The sequence below is a fragment of the Hemitrygon akajei genome, chromosome 11 (assembly GCF_048418815.1).
Source record: "Hemitrygon akajei chromosome 11, sHemAka1.3, whole genome shotgun sequence".
Classification (NCBI taxonomy): Eukaryota; Metazoa; Chordata; class Chondrichthyes; order Myliobatiformes; family Dasyatidae; genus Hemitrygon; species Hemitrygon akajei.
This window is the reverse complement of record NC_133134.1, coordinates 101,990,817-102,009,890: the sequence shown is the minus strand read 5'-3', so window position 1 is coordinate 102,009,890 and position 19,074 is coordinate 101,990,817. Positions and strand designations below refer to the sequence as shown.

Below are 19,074 nucleotides of genomic sequence, written 5' to 3'. Positions count from 1 at the left end.
CCCAGCACCTAGACCATCAGTCTCCCCAGCACCCAGACCACCAGTCTACCCAGTACCCAGACCACCAGTCTCCCCAGCCGCCAGACCACCAGTCTCCCCAGCACCCAGACCATCAGTCTCCCCAGCACCCGGACCACCAGTCTCCCAGCACCCAGACCACCCGTCTCCCCAGTATCCAGACCACCCGTTTCCCCAGCACCCAGACCACCCATCTCCCCAGCACCCAGACCTCCAGTCTCCCCAGCACCCAGACCACCTATCTCCCCAGCAGCCAGACCACCCGTCTCCCCAGCACCCAGACCACCAGTCTACCCAGCACCCAGACCATCCGTCTCCCCAGCACCCAGACCACCCGTCTCCCCAGCACCCAGACAGCCAGTCTCCCCAGCACCCAGACCAGCAGTCTCCCCAGCACCCAGACCACCAGTCTCCCCAGTACCCAGACCACCCATTTCCCCAGCACCCAGACCACCCGTCTCCCCAGCACCGAAACCACCCATCTCCCCAGCACCTAGACCACCAGTCTCCCCAGCACCCAGACCACCCGTCTCCCCAGCACCCAGACCAGCAGTCTCCCCAGCACCCAGACCACCCATCTCCCCAGCACCCAGACCACCATTCTCCCCAGCACCCAGACCACCTGTCTCCCCAGCACCCAGACCACCATTCTCCCCAGCAACCAGACCACCCGTCTCCCCAGCACCCAGACCACCAGTCTCCCCAGCACCTAGACCACCCGTCTCCCCAGCACCGAGACCACCCGTCTCCCCAGCACAAAGGCCATCAGTCTCCCCAGCACCCAAACCACCCGTCTCCCCAGCACCCAAACCACCAGTCTCCCCAGCATCCAGACCACCAGTCTCCCCACATCCAGACCACCAGTCTCCCCAGTACCCAGACCATCAGTCTCCCCAGCACCCAGACCACCAGTCTCTCCAGCCCCCAGACCACCATTCTCCCCAGCCCCCAGACCACCAGTCTCCCCAGCACCCAGACCACCAGTCTCTCCAGCCCCCAGACCACCATTCTCCCCAGCACCCAGACCACCCGTCTCCCCAGCACCCAAACCACCAGTCTCCCCACATCCAGACCACCAGTCTCCTCAGTACCCAGACCATCAGTCTCCCCAGCTCCCAGACCACCAGTCTCCCCAGCACCCAGACCACCATTCTCCCCAGCACCCAGACCACCAGTCTCCCCAGTATCCAGACCACCCGTCTCCCCAGCACCTAGACCACCCATCTCCCCAGCACCCAGACCACCAGTCTCCCCAGTATCCAGACCACCAGTCTCCCCAGTACCCAGACCACCAGTCTCCCCAGCACCCAGACCACCAGTCTCCCCACATCCAGACCACCAGTCTCCCCAGTACCCAGACCATCAGTCTCCCCAGCACCCAGACCACCAGTCTCTCCAGCCCCCAGACCACCATTCTCCCCAGCCCCCAGACCACCAGTCTCCCCAGCACCCAGACCACCAGTCTCTCCAGCCCCCAGACCACCATTCTCCCCAGCACCCAGACCACCCGTCTCCCCAGCACCCAAACCACCAGTCTCCCCACATCCAGACCACCAGTCTCCTCAGTACCCAGACCATCAGTCTCCCCAGCTCCCAGACCACCAGTCTCCCCAGCACCCAGACCACCATTCTCCCCAGCACCCAGACCACCCGTCTCCCCAGCACCCAGACCACCAGTCTCCCCAGTATCCAGACCACCCGTCTCCCCAGCACCCAGACCACCAGTCTCCCCAGCACCCAGACCACCATTCTCCCCAGCACCCAGACCACCATTCTCCCCAGCACCCAGACCACCAGTCTCCCCAGTATCCAGACCACCCGTCTCCCCAGCACCCAGACCACCAGTCTCCCCAGCACCCAGACCACCATTCTCCCCAGCACCTAGACCACCCATCTCCCCAGCACCCAGACCACCAGTCTCCCCAGTATCCAGACCACCAGTCTCCCCAGTACCCAGACCACCAGTCTCCCCAGCACCCAGACCATCAGTCTCCTGAGCACCCAGACCATCAGTCTCCCCAGCACCCAGACCACCAGTCTCCCCAGCACACAGACCACCTTTCTCCCCAGCACCCAGACCACCAGTCTCCCCAGTATTCAGACCACCCATCTCCCCAGCACCCAGACCACCAGTCTCCCCAGCACCCAGACCACCAGTCTCCCCAGCACCCAGACCACCCGTCTCCCCAGCACCCAGACCACCAGTCTCCCCAGCACCCAGTCCACCAGTCTCCCCAGCACCCAGACCATCAGTCTCCCCGGCACCCAGACCATCAGTCTTCCCAGCACCCAGACCACCAGTCTCCCCAGCACCCAGACCACCCATCTCCCCAGCACCCAGACCACCCGTCTCCCATGCAGCCAGACCACCTGTCTCCCCAGCATCCAGACCACCAGTCTCCCCAGTATCCAGACCACCCGTCTCCCCAGTATCCAGACCACCAGTCTCCCCACATCCAGACCACCCGTCTCCCCAGCACCCAGACCAGCAGTCTCCCCAGCACCCAGACCATCAGTCTCCACAGCACCCAGACCATCAGTCTCCCCAGCACCCAGACCACCAGTCTCAGCAGCACCCAGACCACCAGTCTCCCCGGCATCCAGACCACCAGTCTCCCCAGCATCCAAGCCATCAGTCTCCCCAGCATCCAGACCACCCGTCTCCCCAGCACCCAAACCACCAGTCTCCCAAGTACCCAGACCATCAGTCTCCCCAGTACCCAGACCATCAGTCTCCCCAGCACCCAGACTATCAGTCTCCCCAGCACCCGGACCACCAGTCTCCCCAGCACCCAGACCACCATTCTCCCAAGCACCCAGACCACCCATCTCCCCTGCACCCAGACCACCAGTCTCCCCAGCACCCAGACCATCAGTCTCCCCCGGCACCCAGACCACCAGTCTCCCCAGCACCTAGACCATCAGTCTCCCCCAGCACCCAGACCTCCAGTCTCCCCAGCACCCAAACAACCAGTCTCCACAGCATCCAGACCACCAGTCTCCCAAGTACCCAGACCATCAGTCTCCCCAGTACCCAGACCATCAGTCTCCCCAGCACCCAGACCAGCCGTCTCCCCAGCACCCAGACCACCCATCTCCCCAGCACCCAGACCACCCGTCTCCCCAGCACCCAGACCACCCGTCTCCCCAGCACCCAGACCACCTGTCTCCCCAGCACCCAGACCATCAGTCTCCCCCGGCACCCAGACCTCCAGTCTCCCCAGCATCCAGACCATCAGTCTCCCCAGCACCCAGACCATCGGTCTCGCCGGCACCCAGACCATCAGTCTACACGGCACCCAGACCAGCAGTCTCCCCAGCACCCAGACCATCAGTCTCCCCCGGCACCCAGACCACCAGTCTCCCAGCATCCAGACCACCAGTCTCCCCAGCACCCAGTCCACCAGTCTCCCCAGCACCCAGACCATCAGTCTTCCAAGCACCCAGACCATAAGTCTCCCTGGCACCCACAACACCAGTCTCACCGGCACCCAGACCACCAGTCTCCCCAGCACCCAGACCATCAGTCTCCCCGGCATCCAGACCACCCATCTCCCCAGCATCCAAACCACCAGTCTCCCCAGCATCCAAACCACCAGTCTCCCCAGCATCCAGACCATCAGTCTCCCCAGCATCCAGACCACCCATCTCCCCAGCATCCAAACCACCAGTCTCCCCAGCACCCAGACCATCAGTCTTCCAAGCACCCAGACCATCAGTCTCCCTGGCACCCACAACACCAGTCTCACCGGCAACAGACCACCAGTCTCCCCAGCACCCAGACCATCAGTCTCCCCGGCATCCAGACCACCCATCTCCCCAGCATCCAAACCACCAGTCTCCCCTGCATCCAAACCACCAGTCTCCCCAGCATCCAGACCATTAGTCTCCCCAGCATCCAGACCACCCATCTCCCCAGCATCCAAACCACCAGTGTCCCCAGCATCCAGACCACCTGTCTCCCCAGCACCCAAACCACCCGTCTCCCCAGCACCCAAACCATCAGTCTCCCCGGCACCTAGACCATCAGTCTCCCCAGCACCCAGACCACCAGTCTCCCCAGCACCCAGATCACCCGTCTCCCCAGCATCCAGACCACCAGTCTCCCCAGCATCTAGACCACCAGTCTCCCCAGCATCCAGACCACCCGTCTCCCCAGCACCCAAACCACCAGTCTCCCCAGCATCCAGACCACCAGTCTCCCAAGTACCCAGACCATCAGTCTCCCCAGCACCCAGACCATCAGTCTCCCCAGCACCCGGACCACCAGTCTCCCCAGCACCCAGACCACCCGTCTCCCCAGTATCCAGACCACCCGTCTCCCCAGCACCCAGACCACCCATCTCCCCAGCACCCAGACCTCCAGTCTCCCCAGCACCCAGACCACCTATCTCCCCAGCAGCCAGACCACCCGTCTCCCCAGCACCCAGACCACCAGTCTACCCAGCACCCAGACCATCCGTCTCCCCAGCACCCAGACCACCCGTCTCCCCAGCACCCAGACAACCAGTCTCCCCAGCACCCAGACCAGCAGTCTCCCCAGCACCCAGACCACCCGTCTCCCCAGTACCCAGACCAGCAGTCTCCCCAGCACCCAGACCACCCGTCTCCCCAGCACCCAGACCATCAGTCTCCCCAGCATCCAGACCACCATTCTCCCCAGCACCCAGACCACCCGTCTCCCCAGCACCCAGACCACCCATCTCCCCAGCACCGAAACCACCCATCTCCCCAGCACCTAGACCACCAGTCTCCCCAGCACCCAGACCACCCGTCTCCCCAGCACCCAGACCAGCAGTCTCCCCAGCACCCAGACCACCCGTCTCCCCAGCACCCAGACCACCATTCTCCCCAGCACCCAGACCACCTGTCTCCCCAGCACCCAGACCACCATTCTCCCCAGCAACCAGACCACCGGTCTCCCCAGCACCCAGACCACCAGTCTCCCCAGCACCTAGACCACCGGTCTCCCCAGCACCGAGACCACCCGTCTCCCCAGCACAAAGTCCATCAGTCTCCCCAGCACCCAAACCACCCGTCTCCCCAGCACCCAAACCACCAGTCTCCCCGGCATCCAGACCACCAGTCTCCCCACATCCAGACCACCAGTCTCCCCAGTACCCAGACCATCAGTCTCCCCAGCACCCAGACCACCAGTCTCTCCAGCCCCCAGACCACCATTCTCCCCAGCACCCAGACCACCCGTCTCCCCAGCACCCAAACCACCAGTCTCCCCACATCCAGACCACCAGTCTCCTCAGTACCCAGACCATCAGTCTCCCCAGCACCCAGACCACCAGTCTCCCCAGCACCCAGACCACCATTCTCCCCAGCACCCAGACCACCAGTCTCCCCAGTATCCAGACCACCCGTCTCCCCAGCACCTAGACCACCCATCTCCCCAGCACCCAGACCACCAGTCTCCCCAGTATCCAGACCACCAGTCTCCCCAGTACCCAGACCACCAGTCTCCCCAGCACCCAGACCATCAGTCTCCTGAGCACCCAGACCATCAGTCTCCCCAGTACCCAGACCATCAGTCTCCCCAGCACCCAGACTATCAGTCTCCCCAGCACCCGGACCACCAGTCTCCCCAGCACCCAGACCACCATTCTCCCAAGCACCCAGACCACCCATCTCCCCTGCACCCAGACCACCAGTCTCCCCAGCACCCAGACCATCAGTCTCCCCCGGCACCCAGACCACCAGTCTCCCCAGCACCTAGACCATCAGTCTCCCCCAGCACCCAGACCTCCAGTCTCCCCAGCACCCAAACAACCAGTCTCCACAGCATCCAGACCACCAGTCTCCCAAGTACCCAGACCATCAGTCTCCCCAGTACCCAGACCATCAGTCTCCCCAGCACCCAGACCAGCCGTCTCCCCAGCACCCAGACCACCCATCTCCCCAGCACCCAGACCACCCGTCTCCCCAGCACCCAGACCACCCGTCTCCCCAGCACCCAGACCACCTGTCTCCCCAGCACCCAGACCATCAGTCTCCCCCGGCACCCAGACCTCCAGTCTCCCCAGCATCCAGACCATCAGTCTCCCCAGCACCCAGACCATCGGTCTCGCCGGCACCCAGACCATCAGTCTACACGGCACCCAGACCAGCAGTCTCCCCAGCACCCAGACCATCAGTCTCCCCCGGCACCCAGACCACCAGTCTCCCAGCATCCAGACCACCAGTCTCCCCAGCACCCAGTCCACCAGTCTCCCCAGCACCCAGACCATCAGTCTTCCAAGCACCCAGACCATAAGTCTCCCTGGCACCCACAACACCAGTCTCACCGGCACCCAGACCACCAGTCTCCCCAGCACCCAGACCATCAGTCTCCCCGGCATCCAGACCACCCATCTCCCCAGCATCCAAACCACCAGTCTCCCCAGCATCCAAACCACCAGTCTCCCCAGCATCCAGACCATCAGTCTCCCCAGCATCCAGACCACCCATCTCCCCAGCATCCAAACCACCAGTCTCCCCAGCACCCAGACCATCAGTCTTCCAAGCACCCAGACCATCAGTCTCCCTGGCACCCACAACACCAGTCTCACCGGCAACAGACCACCAGTCTCCCCAGCACCCAGACCATCAGTCTCCCCGGCATCCAGACCACCCATCTCCCCAGCATCCAAACCACCAGTCTCCCCAGCACCCAGACCACCTGTCTCCCCAGCACCCAGACCATCAGTCTCCCCCGGCACCCAGACCTCCAGTCTCCCCAGCACCCAGACCACCAGTCTCCCCAGCACCTAGACCACCGGTCTCCCCAGCACCGAGACCACCCGTCTCCCCAGCACAAAGTCCATCAGTCTCCCCAGCACCCAAACCACCCGTCTCCCCAGCACCCAAACCACCAGTCTCCCCGGCATCCAGACCACCAGTCTCCCCACATCCAGACCACCAGTCTCCCCAGTACCCAGACCATCAGTCTCCCCAGCACCCAGACCACCAGTCTCTCCAGCCCCCAGACCACCATTCTCCCCAGCACCCAGACCACCCGTCTCCCCAGCACCCAAACCACCAGTCTCCCCACATCCAGACCACCAGTCTCCTCAGTACCCAGACCATCAGTCTCCCCAGCACCCAGACCACCAGTCTCCCCAGCACCCAGACCACCATTCTCCCCAGCACCCAGACCACCAGTCTCCCCAGTATCCAGACCACCCGTCTCCCCAGCACCTAGACCACCCATCTCCCCAGCACCCAGACCACCAGTCTCCCCAGTATCCAGACCACCAGTCTCCCCAGTACCCAGACCACCAGTCTCCCCAGCACCCAGACCATCAGTCTCCTGAGCACCCAGACCATCAGTCTCCCCAGTACCCAGACCATCAGTCTCCCCAGCACCCAGACTATCAGTCTCCCCAGCACCCGGACCACCAGTCTCCCCAGCACCCAGACCACCATTCTCCCAAGCACCCAGACCACCCATCTCCCCTGCACCCAGACCACCAGTCTCCCCAGCACCCAGACCATCAGTCTCCCCCGGCACCCAGACCACCAGTCTCCCCAGCACCTAGACCATCAGTCTCCCCCAGCACCCAGACCTCCAGTCTCCCCAGCACCCAAACAACCAGTCTCCACAGCATCCAGACCACCAGTCTCCCAAGTACCCAGACCATCAGTCTCCCCAGTACCCAGACCATCAGTCTCCCCAGCACCCAGACCAGCCGTCTCCCCAGCACCCAGACCACCCATCTCCCCAGCACCCAGACCACCCGTCTCCCCAGCACCCAGACCACCCGTCTCCCCAGCACCCAGACCACCTGTCTCCCCAGCACCCAGACCATCAGTCTCCCCCGGCACCCAGACCTCCAGTCTCCCCAGCATCCAGACCATCAGTCTCCCCAGCACCCAGACCATCGGTCTCGCCGGCACCCAGACCATCAGTCTACACGGCACCCAGACCAGCAGTCTCCCCAGCACCCAGACCATCAGTCTCCCCCGGCACCCAGACCACCAGTCTCCCAGCATCCAGACCACCAGTCTCCCCAGCACCCAGTCCACCAGTCTCCCCAGCACCCAGACCATCAGTCTTCCAAGCACCCAGACCATAAGTCTCCCTGGCACCCACAACACCAGTCTCACCGGCACCCAGACCACCAGTCTCCCCAGCACCCAGACCATCAGTCTCCCCGGCATCCAGACCACCCATCTCCCCAGCATCCAAACCACCAGTCTCCCCAGCATCCAAACCACCAGTCTCCCCAGCATCCAGACCATCAGTCTCCCCAGCATCCAGACCACCCATCTCCCCAGCATCCAAACCACCAGTCTCCCCAGCACCCAGACCATCAGTCTTCCAAGCACCCAGACCATCAGTCTCCCTGGCACCCACAACACCAGTCTCACCGGCAACAGACCACCAGTCTCCCCAGCACCCAGACCATCAGTCTCCCCGGCATCCAGACCACCCATCTCCCCAGCATCCAAACCACCAGTCTCCCCTGCATCCAAACCACCAGTCTCCCCAGCATCCAGACCATTAGTCTCCCCAGCATCCAGACCACCCATCTCCCCAGCATCCAAACCACCAGTGTCCCCAGCATCCAGACCACCTGTCTCCCCAGCACCCAAACCACCCGTCTCCCCAGCACCCAAACCATCAGTCTCCCCGGCACCTAGACCATCAGTCTCCCCAGCACCCAGACCACCAGTCTCCCCAGCACCCAGATCACCCGTCTCCCCAGCATCCAGACCACCAGTCTCCCCAGCATCTAGACCACCAGTCTCCCCAGCATCCAGACCACCCGTCTCCCCAGCACCCAAACCACCAGTCTCCCCAGCATCCAGACCACCAGTCTCCCAAGTACCCAGACCATCAGTCTCCCCAGCACCCAGACCATCAGTCTCCCCAGCACCCGGACCACCAGTCTCCCCAGCACCCAGACCACCCGTCTCCCCAGTATCCAGACCACCCGTCTCCCCAGCACCCAGACCACCCATCTCCCCAGCACCCAGACCTCCAGTCTCCCCAGCACCCAGACCACCTATCTCCCCAGCAGCCAGACCACCCGTCTCCCCAGCACCCAGACCACCAGTCTACCCAGCACCCAGACCATCCGTCTCCCCAGCACCCAGACCACCCGTCTCCCCAGCACCCAGACAACCAGTCTCCCCAGCACCCAGACCAGCAGTCTCCCCAGCACCCAGACCACCCGTCTCCCCAGTACCCAGACCAGCAGTCTCCCCAGCACCCAGACCACCCGTCTCCCCAGCACCCAGACCATCAGTCTCCCCAGCATCCAGACCACCATTCTCCCCAGCACCCAGACCACCCGTCTCCCCAGCACCCAGACCACCCATCTCCCCAGCACCGAAACCACCCATCTCCCCAGCACCTAGACCACCAGTCTCCCCAGCACCCAGACCACCCGTCTCCCCAGCACCCAGACCAGCAGTCTCCCCAGCACCCAGACCACCCGTCTCCCCAGCACCCAGACCACCATTCTCCCCAGCACCCAGACCACCTGTCTCCCCAGCACCCAGACCACCATTCTCCCCAGCAACCAGACCACCGGTCTCCCCAGCACCCAGACCACCAGTCTCCCCAGCACCTAGACCACCGGTCTCCCCAGCACCGAGACCACCCGTCTCCCCAGCACAAAGTCCATCAGTCTCCCCAGCACCCAAACCACCCGTCTCCCCAGCACCCAAACCACCAGTCTCCCCGGCATCCAGACCACCAGTCTCCCCACATCCAGACCACCAGTCTCCCCAGTACCCAGACCATCAGTCTCCCCAGCACCCAGACCACCAGTCTCTCCAGCCCCCAGACCACCATTCTCCCCAGCACCCAGACCACCCGTCTCCCCAGCACCCAAACCACCAGTCTCCCCACATCCAGACCACCAGTCTCCTCAGTACCCAGACCATCAGTCTCCCCAGCACCCAGACCACCAGTCTCCCCAGCACCCAGACCACCATTCTCCCCAGCACCCAGACCACCAGTCTCCCCAGTATCCAGACCACCCGTCTCCCCAGCACCTAGACCACCCATCTCCCCAGCACCCAGACCACCAGTCTCCCCAGTATCCAGACCACCAGTCTCCCCAGTACCCAGACCACCAGTCTCCCCAGCACCCAGACCATCAGTCTCCTGAGCACCCAGACCATCAGTCTCCGCAGCACCCAGACCACCAGTCTCCCCAGCACACAGACCACCTTTCTCCCCAGCACCCAGACCACCAGTCTCCCCAGTATCCAGACCACCCATCTCCCCAGCACCCAGACCACCAGTCTCCCCAGCACCCAGACCACCCATCTCCCCAGCACCCAGACCACCAGTCTCCCCAGCACCCAGACCACCCGTCTCCCCAGCACCCAGACCACCCGTCTCCCCAGCACCCAAACCACCCATCTCCCCAGCACCTAGACCACCAGTCTCCTCAGCACCCAGACCACCAGTCTCCCCAGCACCCAGACCACCCGTCTCCCCAGCACCCAGACCACCAGTCTCCCCAGCATCCAGACCACCAGTCTCCCCAGTATCCAGACCACCCGTCTCCCCAGCACCCAGACCACCAGTCTCCCCAGTATCCAGACCACCAGTCTCCCCACATCCAGACCACCCGTCTCCCCAGCACCCAGACCAGCAGTCTCACCAGCACCCAGACCACCATTCTCCCCAGTATCCAGACCACCAGTCTCCCCACATCCAGACCACCCGTCTCCCCAGCACCCAGACCAGCAGTCTCCCCGGCTCCCAGACCATCAGTCTCCCCAGCACCCAGACCATGTCTCCACAGCACCCAGACCATCAGTCTCCCCAGCATCCAGACCACCCGTCTCCCCAGCACCCAGACCAGCAGTCTCCCCAGCACCCAGACCATCAGTCTCCCCAGCACCCAAACCATCAGTCTCCCCAGCACCCAGACCACCAGTCTCCCCAGCACCCAGACCACCAGTCTCCCCAGCACCCAGACCATCAGTCTCCACAGCACCCTGACCATCAGTCTCCCCAGCACCCAGACCATCAGTCTCCACAGCACCCAGACCATCAGTCTCCCCAGCATCCAGACCACCATTCTCCCCAGTATTAAGGACATCTTCAAAAGGCAATGTGTCATGAAGGCAACATTCATCATTATAGAACCCTATCAGCCAGGACAAGCCCTCTTCTCATTGCTACCATCAAGGAGGAGATGAAGAGAAACTTCTTTGGCGAGAGAGTGGTGAATTTGTAGAATTCACTGTCACAGGCAGCTGTGGAAGCCACGTCTATATGCATATTCAAGGTTGATAGATTCTCTCCTACAAAATCCTACCTTGGCGCCTCACCGTTGCGTAGGAGAGGCATTGGCTGAACATCAGCGAAGTACGGGGGAGATTCATTCTCTGGCAGGTCTAACCTAGCCGTGAAGGTGATGTTCCGTTGGTATACTACTAGACTAGATCTAGTAGTAGGATCGTGGCTGGCTAAGTCAAGGAGGTAAGCATGCCTTTACTACTTTGCAATTTATGCCTCTTCAGGCAAAGGCTGCACCCAATGAGACCGCCGGCAGCAGGGCGTCTGATGGTGTCTGTGGCAGATGAATCCAAAAGGGGCAATGGTACAGCCACCTTGGTGGCATGCGGAGGAACCGGAGTGCTGATCAACGGATGGCATCACCAGACTAGTTAGTTGTCACTGCGGGGGAGCTTCCTTATCCACTCAGTCTGTTACAGTCCTGTACCACTTAGAGTCAGATTTGGAAGCCCAGAGAGACTGTATGGTGGGGGCACAACACCGTCTGTCTTATTACTTTGCAAGGCTTGTTGGAGTACAGTTTCTGGATGGTGTGTAAATGTGCCTGCAGAGACTATACTCTCAGCACAGTCAATATTGAAATTGATGGACAGCCAAAGAAGAAGATTCTTGATTGGTCAGGACATGAAGGGATACGGGGAGAGACAAGAGATCGGGGCTGAGAGGAAAATTCGATCAGCCATGATGAAATGGTAGAGCAGACTTGATGGGCCAAATGGCCTAATTCTGCTCTTATATTTTATAGTCTTATGGTCTTATGGTATAGGAGCCTGAAGACACACACTCAATGATTCAGGAACAGTTTCTCCTCTCTGCCATCAGATTTTTGAATGGACAATAAACCCCACGTATACTACCTCACTATATTTTTCTCTCTTTTTGCACTACTTATTTAATTTAATTATTTTATATATTTCTGTTTGCAATGTTTAGTTTTTATTGCAATGTACTGCTGCTGCAACACAACAAATTTCGCGACATTTTTGTGTATTAAACCTGATTCTCATTCTCTTGCCGCTTTTGTTAGTGCCTTCTTCAGAGACCTACAAACCACATCAATGTTTATCTGCATCTTACCAGCCAGAGGGATTCCTATCAACTATCTTCCTAATTTCCTTCAGGATTTCACTGTGTTTTCTGTGGAGTTGGCCTCAAGTGATGTCCAAGAGTTAGGGAGAGGAGTGGACTCTGGGGAATGGAGATGTAGATTCTTGGGGGGAGGGCAGAAAAGCATGGCTTTGAAGGGGAAGGAGGTGTGGATTTGTGATGGTGGGGGATGGACGCGTGGATTCAGGAAGAAGGTGGCTTTGAATTCAATGGCAGAGGAAAGAAAGCATTGATTCAGAGGGAGAGAGGGAGGTGTGCATTCAGAAGGAAAGATGGAGGCATGGATTCAGAGGATGAGAGTGAATTAAGAATTCAGAGGGAGAGAAGGAGGCAAGGTTTCAGAGAGAGAGAGAGAGGAGAGTGAGGTGAGCATGCAGAGGGAGGGCGTGTAAATGAGGATTCAGAGGGAGAAAGGGAGGGGTGGATTCAGAAGGAAAGAAGAAGGTGAGGATTCAAAGGACAGGAGGGAAGCAAGGACTCAGAGGCAGACAGGGTGGTGAGGACTCAGAGGGAGAGAGGGAGGAGTTGATTCAGAGAGAGAGGAAGATGAGGATTCAGTGGGAGAGAGGAGAAACAAGAATTCAGAATGGGGGGAGACAGAGGTTTCAGAGGGAGAGAGGGGAATAAGGATTCAGTGGGAGAGAGTGAAATGAGGATCAGAGGGAGAGAGTGAAGTGAGGATTTAGAGAAGTCAAATGAGGATTCAGAGGGAGAAAGAGGGGTGGGTTCAGAAAGAAAGAGGGAGGTGAGGATTCAGAGGAACGAAGTGAGGATTCAGAGGGAGAGAAGAAGATGAGGATTCAAAGAGGATCTAGGGAGAAAAGCAAGGATTCAGAGGGAGAGATGGAGGCAAGGATACAGAGGGAGGGAGGGACGATGGTTTCAGAAGGAAGAGGTGAAGGTTCACACGAATGGAGAGAAGAAAGCAGAGATTCAGTGCAGAGGGGCGTCTGGATCTAGACGTGAAGTGGAGGACAGGGAAGGGAGGAGGAATGCAATGTGATAGATGGACTTGCTGGGGCAATAGGTATGAATCTGAGGGCGGGTGATGGATTCATATTAATGGAGATTTGGATTGTGAGGAGATGGATTGAGGGGAGGATAGGTCAAAGTGACCTGGCCTAAGTGTGGTTGCAGAGCATCAAGCTGTCTGTCATCATTGGGTCAGTGTGTGGACGACGGGAGGTCCCTGTGTGACTGGATCAATGTGCAGACCACCAGAGGTCCCTACAGGCACAGGGTCATGTCCAGACCACAGGAAGTCCCTGTGTCAATAGTAACATGGACGGAACATGGGAGGCCCCTGTAGCCAATGTGTCAGTGTGCAGACCACAGAAAGTTCTTGTTGGCACTGAGTCAGTCCGCAGACTATGGGAGGTCCCTGTTACCACTGGGTCGGGGCGCAGACCTCGGGAGGTCCTTGTGTAACTGGGTGAGTGTGTAGATCACGGGAGGTCCCTGTAGGACTGGATCGGTCTGCAGACCATGGGAGATCCCTGTTACTGCTGGCTCAATGTGTGGAGCATGGGTTGTCCCTTTCACCGCTGGGTCGCTGCACAGACCATGTGAGGTCCCTGTATCACTTTATCAGTGAGCACACCATGAGTGGTCCCTGTAGCCACTGGTCTGGTATGTAGACCACAGGAGGTCTCTTTCACCACTGGGTCAGTGCATGGAGCACGGGAGGCCCCTGTGTGTGCTCAGAGTGTGAACCACAAGAGGACCCAGTGCCACTTTTTTTCCGTCACATTTGTCTTATTAGAGATTATTTTCATTCTAATTTCATTTTAAACTGAGCAACACCAAATGTAAAGTTCAATTAACTTATTGTCAAAGCTTTCTTTGAGGTCATTCAGTGGAGATAGACAGTGACTTGTTGTAAATGACTCCATCTCAATGATAATGCTTTTGTTCAAACTGAAGTCTGTAATAACCACATATTCCAACCTTTGTCTCTATATCCAAAATTATGTACACCTTAGGATGCCCACAAACTCCACCACCACCATCACATGAAACCACTCCATCTGTTACTTCAGTTATTGGTTCCTCAGCCTAAGTCAATAGCAAAATTTTCATTTACTTCTTTTTGTCGGCCAATAAATCTGACTCTTCTATAATCATACTTTTCATAAACCTGTACTGTGTGCGGTACTTACCCCACCGCCCGCAAGATTGTGGCTGGGGAGCTGCCGGCATGAGCGGTCAGTGTGCGGACCACGGTAGGTCAGTGGGCAGAGCACAGGCTGTCCTTGTCACATTAGATCAGTGTGCAGACCACGGGAGGTCCCACGTGACTCAGTCAGTGTGTAGACCACAGGAGTCCCTGTCACCACAGGGTCAGTGTGCGGACATGGGAGGCCCCTGTGTGACAAGGTCAATATGCAGACCAGAGGAGGTCCCTGTCATCAGTGTGTCAGTGTGCAGACCACGGGAGGTTTCCTGTCTGACCTGGTCAGTGTGCAGACCATGGGACTTTCCGATAGGTACTGGTTCAGTGTGCAGATCACAGGAGGTTCCTGTGTGACTGGGTCAGTGTGAGGACCACAGGAGGTTCCTGGGTAATCGGGTCAATGTACGGACCATGGGAGTTCCCTGTCACTACTGGGTCAGCGTGTGGCCCACAGGAGCTTTCTGCATGACTGGGTCAATGTACGGACCATGGGAAGCTTCTGTCCCCATGTTGTCCCGGTTACACAGGAACCTCCCATGGTCTGCACACTGACCTGGTGGTAACTGGGATCTCCTGTGGTTCACACATTGATCTGGTAACAAAGGAACCTCCTATAGTCTGCACACTGACCTGCTGGTGACAGGACCTCTCGTGGTCTGCACACTGACCCAGTGACTACAGGGACCCCCGTGGTCCACGTGTTGCCCTGGTCACACAAGAGCTTCCAACTGATCTGGTGGTGATAGGGACCTCTCATGGTCTGCACACTGAGCCGGTGGTGACAGGGGCTCCGGTGGTCTGCACATTGATACCTGAGGCATCTGCCATCACTGGGTCAGTGTGGGGACTATGGGAGGTTCTTGTTTCTGATGGGACAGCGTATGGACCGTGGGAAGGCCTTGTGCGACTGGGTCAGTGTGTGGACATGGGTAGTCCTTGTCACTGCTGAAGCAGTGTATGGACTGTGGGAGGTTCCTGTCACCAATGGGCCAGTGTGCAGACCATGGAAGATCCCTGTTGCCACTGGGCCAGTGTATGGACCAAGGGATGACTATACACTGTATGACTGTATCAATGTACGGACAATGGGAGGTCTCTGTATGACCGGGTCAGTGTATGGACCATGAGGGTCAAAGTCTATGGACAATGGGAGATCCCTTGTATGACTGGGTCAGAGTCCAGACTACGGAAGGTCCCAGTGCGGCTGCCTCAGTGTGCAGACCACGGGAGAACCTTGTTGCCATTGGGTCAGTGTGCAGATCATGGGACGTCCCTCTGTGACTGGCGTGGTCCAAGTTGATTTTTGATCATTTCAGTTGTGTGTCAGGTTTGACAAAGTTCAATCAGCGACTTTGTACTCTTTGCAGTTTTAGTGACACAAGCCATTTACTAGGTCAAAGAGGGAAGGGTGGGGACTGGGGGAGGGGAATGGTGGTGCTCCTCGATACCTTGTAAATCCAGAGTAACCCAATCCTCCTCACACATTTGTCTAATACACTCCTTTGAAGGCTTGTAAATGTCACTGTTATATTGTCCGATTAATATCCGAAGGCACAGCATGTATTGTCTAATTTATGTGCGGTAAAAGGAAGCTTCCTCTGTTTCAAACCGCTTAACTGTTGGTCCATCCCGCTCTCTTTCGCTCTGCTGAAACACTGTTCCCCCAGCTGGGCCTAAGCTGACCCAGGATACCCTGCCTCTTCCCTTCGCCTCCTGTTCAATCTGCCTCTCAATACCTCCCCACCCCGTAAAATGCGCGATCCTCTGAAGCTGATTATACCCAGAAAAGAAAACCATTCCTCCCTGGAATATGAGGCATAGAATGGGGAAGTCTCCTGGCGGTGTCCTTCTCTCTCATTGTACTGTCTATTGTCTTGGTATAATTTATCAGCGTTGCAGATTTTTAACTCAGCAGCGATGTAACTCTATATTTGATCAAACTCGCTCGTTCTTCACCCGCGCACCCCCCACCCCTGCCACTATCATCAGTATGTGTACTCTTGTGATTTCAGAGTACAGGGGAGATAGAGGAGCCCACAACATGATTGTCATAAATATATTGGTTCCAGTTCTTGCTTGTTTTAGTCTAGTCTATTGTGTTCTCGTGTTTTGATTTAATAAGGATATTTTGTGACACATTTGTTCCAGATCTTGCTTTAAATTTTTTAAAAAACGCAATCCATTGTGTTTATTATTTCATAAAGATATTTTATGCCAATGCACTCACATCGTGCCTGATCTGTTGGCTTTAGTTGATTAACCTAGACCAGTACACATTTGGGGGGAGTCTGTTTCCCAGCCAGCCGAATCACCCACAGGCGTCCCATCCCTTTGTTCCCAGTCTCCTTCCTCCAGCCCTCTCTCCCAATCCTGAACCACATTCTCTCAGCTCCCCCAACACTGGATCATCTGTTCTCTTTGTCTATTTCTTGCTTTTAAAACATAAAGTGGTTGCTTGCTCTGCTTTCTTTAGTGTCGGCTTCTCTCTGTAAGGGAGAACATTACCCCTCTCCACCAGATCTGCAGTTTAAAAATAGGGTTACACGTCAATAATAAGCAGTTGCACCTGCTCTCTCTGTGGGCATCGTTGTTGATGCTCTCCGCTCACCTTTGTGCATCCCGGTGTATCTGTCTTTCAGCACTGTAAGCTCATAAATTTTCCCAAACTCCTCGAATAAAGGCTTCAGGTCTTTCTCTTCGAGGTTCCTGGGAATCTGCCCGATGAAGAGTTTAATCGCGTCCTGGTCCTTCATTCGGATGGAAGGAGTGCTGGCCAGTGGGAAGGTGGATTTGGCAACGGCGCTGGGAGCGTGGCTATTGATCGGGTTACTGGCCGCGCCGGCGGTGCAGTTATTGGTGGCTTTGATGGGCAGGTCTTTGCTGATTGTGGCAGAGCTTGGAGTCTGGATGAAGTCTCTTCTCTCGTCTGCGGCCATTTCAACATTAGACCCGGATACCGGCGAGCGAGGGAGGGGAGAGAAAGAGAAAAAAATACTGACATCACCCGTAACCCTTTCATCACCGAGCGAGACAGCTGGAAACACAACACTCCCACCTTCTCATACTTACCGCGTTCATTTCTAAAGTGACTTTAGGGCAAGTCAATTTCCGGGAACGTCAATTAAAGTGTTTCAATCTTAACACAGCGGTTTCAAAGTGCATTAACTCCAATCCTGCCCAATACAAACGGGACAACGTCAAATGAATGCATTGAAATCTAATGTAACATTTTCAAAAGTTTTACTGAATGCAATATCTAGCAATTTTGATTTGTATTTTGGCTGGGAATCCAGCGGGAGGAGACATAAAGGCAGGGGGTAGTGCCGCTCAAAACTCCAGCGACCCCGGGTACTGACTGTGTGGAGTTTGCACGCTCTCCCAGTGACTTCTGCATCCCAAAGATACTGAGCTTGTAAATTGACTGGACCGGGGTGTGTGGAATTGGATTTTTCTGAGGACTTGCATGGATTAGATGGGCCGAAACGGTTTCCTTCGACGTCGGGGGTTGATAGGAGAAGGTCTGACGCAATTGAGGGAGGAGATTCGGGCACTGAAGGGGTTAAGCGGGGTCGGAAGAGCGGTGGAGCGGAAGATCAGACTCTAAGCTTTCAGAGCGCTGACACCTGAGGCGCTCTGCCGCCCGGCTCCGAGCCAGCTGCACGGATTTCGCTCTGAGGCGGCATCTGGCATTAAAAAAAAATTCTAATTGTATTTCACCGTTAATTCTTTCCGCACGCAATCATTGTCAAAACAGTACGCCACTCCGCTGTAATAAATGCATTATTACAATTTACAGGACCCGGTTCCTGTGTTACATTACACACGTGCCCGAAACATTATCAAACTCTGTTAATAAGCACCCATTTAACCAATGAACCGCAATGAAGAGGGACCACCAGGCTCAAAAACAGTTCCTTCCCCCAAACCGCCAGGCTGATCAACATCTCCACCCATTAATTTATCATTTCCTGTCGGTCACCTTATGTACAGTCACTTTATGTGCGTGTAATCAGCATATGTATATGACCATAAGGTATAGGAGCAGAATTAGGCCATTCGGCCCATCGAGTCTGCTCCTTCATTCCATTATGGCTGTTTTATTATCCATCTCAACCCCATTCTCCTGCCTTCTCTCCGAAACATTTTACGCCCTGAATAGCCAAGCTCCGTTTTAAATATACCCAATGACTTGGGCTCCACAGCCGTGTGTGGCAATGAATTCCACAGATTCACTACCTTCTGGCTAAAGAAATTCCTCTTCACCTCTGTTCTAAACGGGCGTCCCTCTGCAATAGGGTCTTTTAAGAGACTCTTAGATAGGTACATGGAGCTTAGCAAAATAAGGGCTATGCGACTGGGAAATTCTAGGCAGCTGCTAAAGTAGGTTACATGATCGGCACAACAATGTGGGCAGAAGGGTCTGTAATGCGTGCTTAGATTTCTATGTTTCTATATTTCTTCAAAGCTATGCCCTCTGGTCCTCACTAAAGCCACTGTTAGTCGGGGTCGACCACACATGTTG

At 57.2% G+C, this 19,074-nt stretch overlaps 1 protein-coding gene across 2 annotated transcripts in view; it reads right to left on the bottom strand.

Annotated features, from left to right (window-relative positions):
- LOC140735870 (CUGBP Elav-like family member 3) overlaps positions 1–17,515 on the bottom strand; it is a 109,324-nt gene extending 91,809 nt beyond the window's left edge. For both annotated transcript variants that reach the window (XR_012100825.1, XM_073061430.1), the window contains exon 1: positions 17,161–17,515. Coding sequence is in view for 1 of the 2 variants with exons in the window: in XM_073061430.1 (XP_072917531.1) it covers positions 17,161–17,488 (328 nt within the window). In the remaining variant the exon portion in view is untranslated. The remainder of the gene's footprint in view (positions 1–17,160) is intronic.
- Between the last annotated feature and the right edge of the window lie 1,559 nt (positions 17,516–19,074).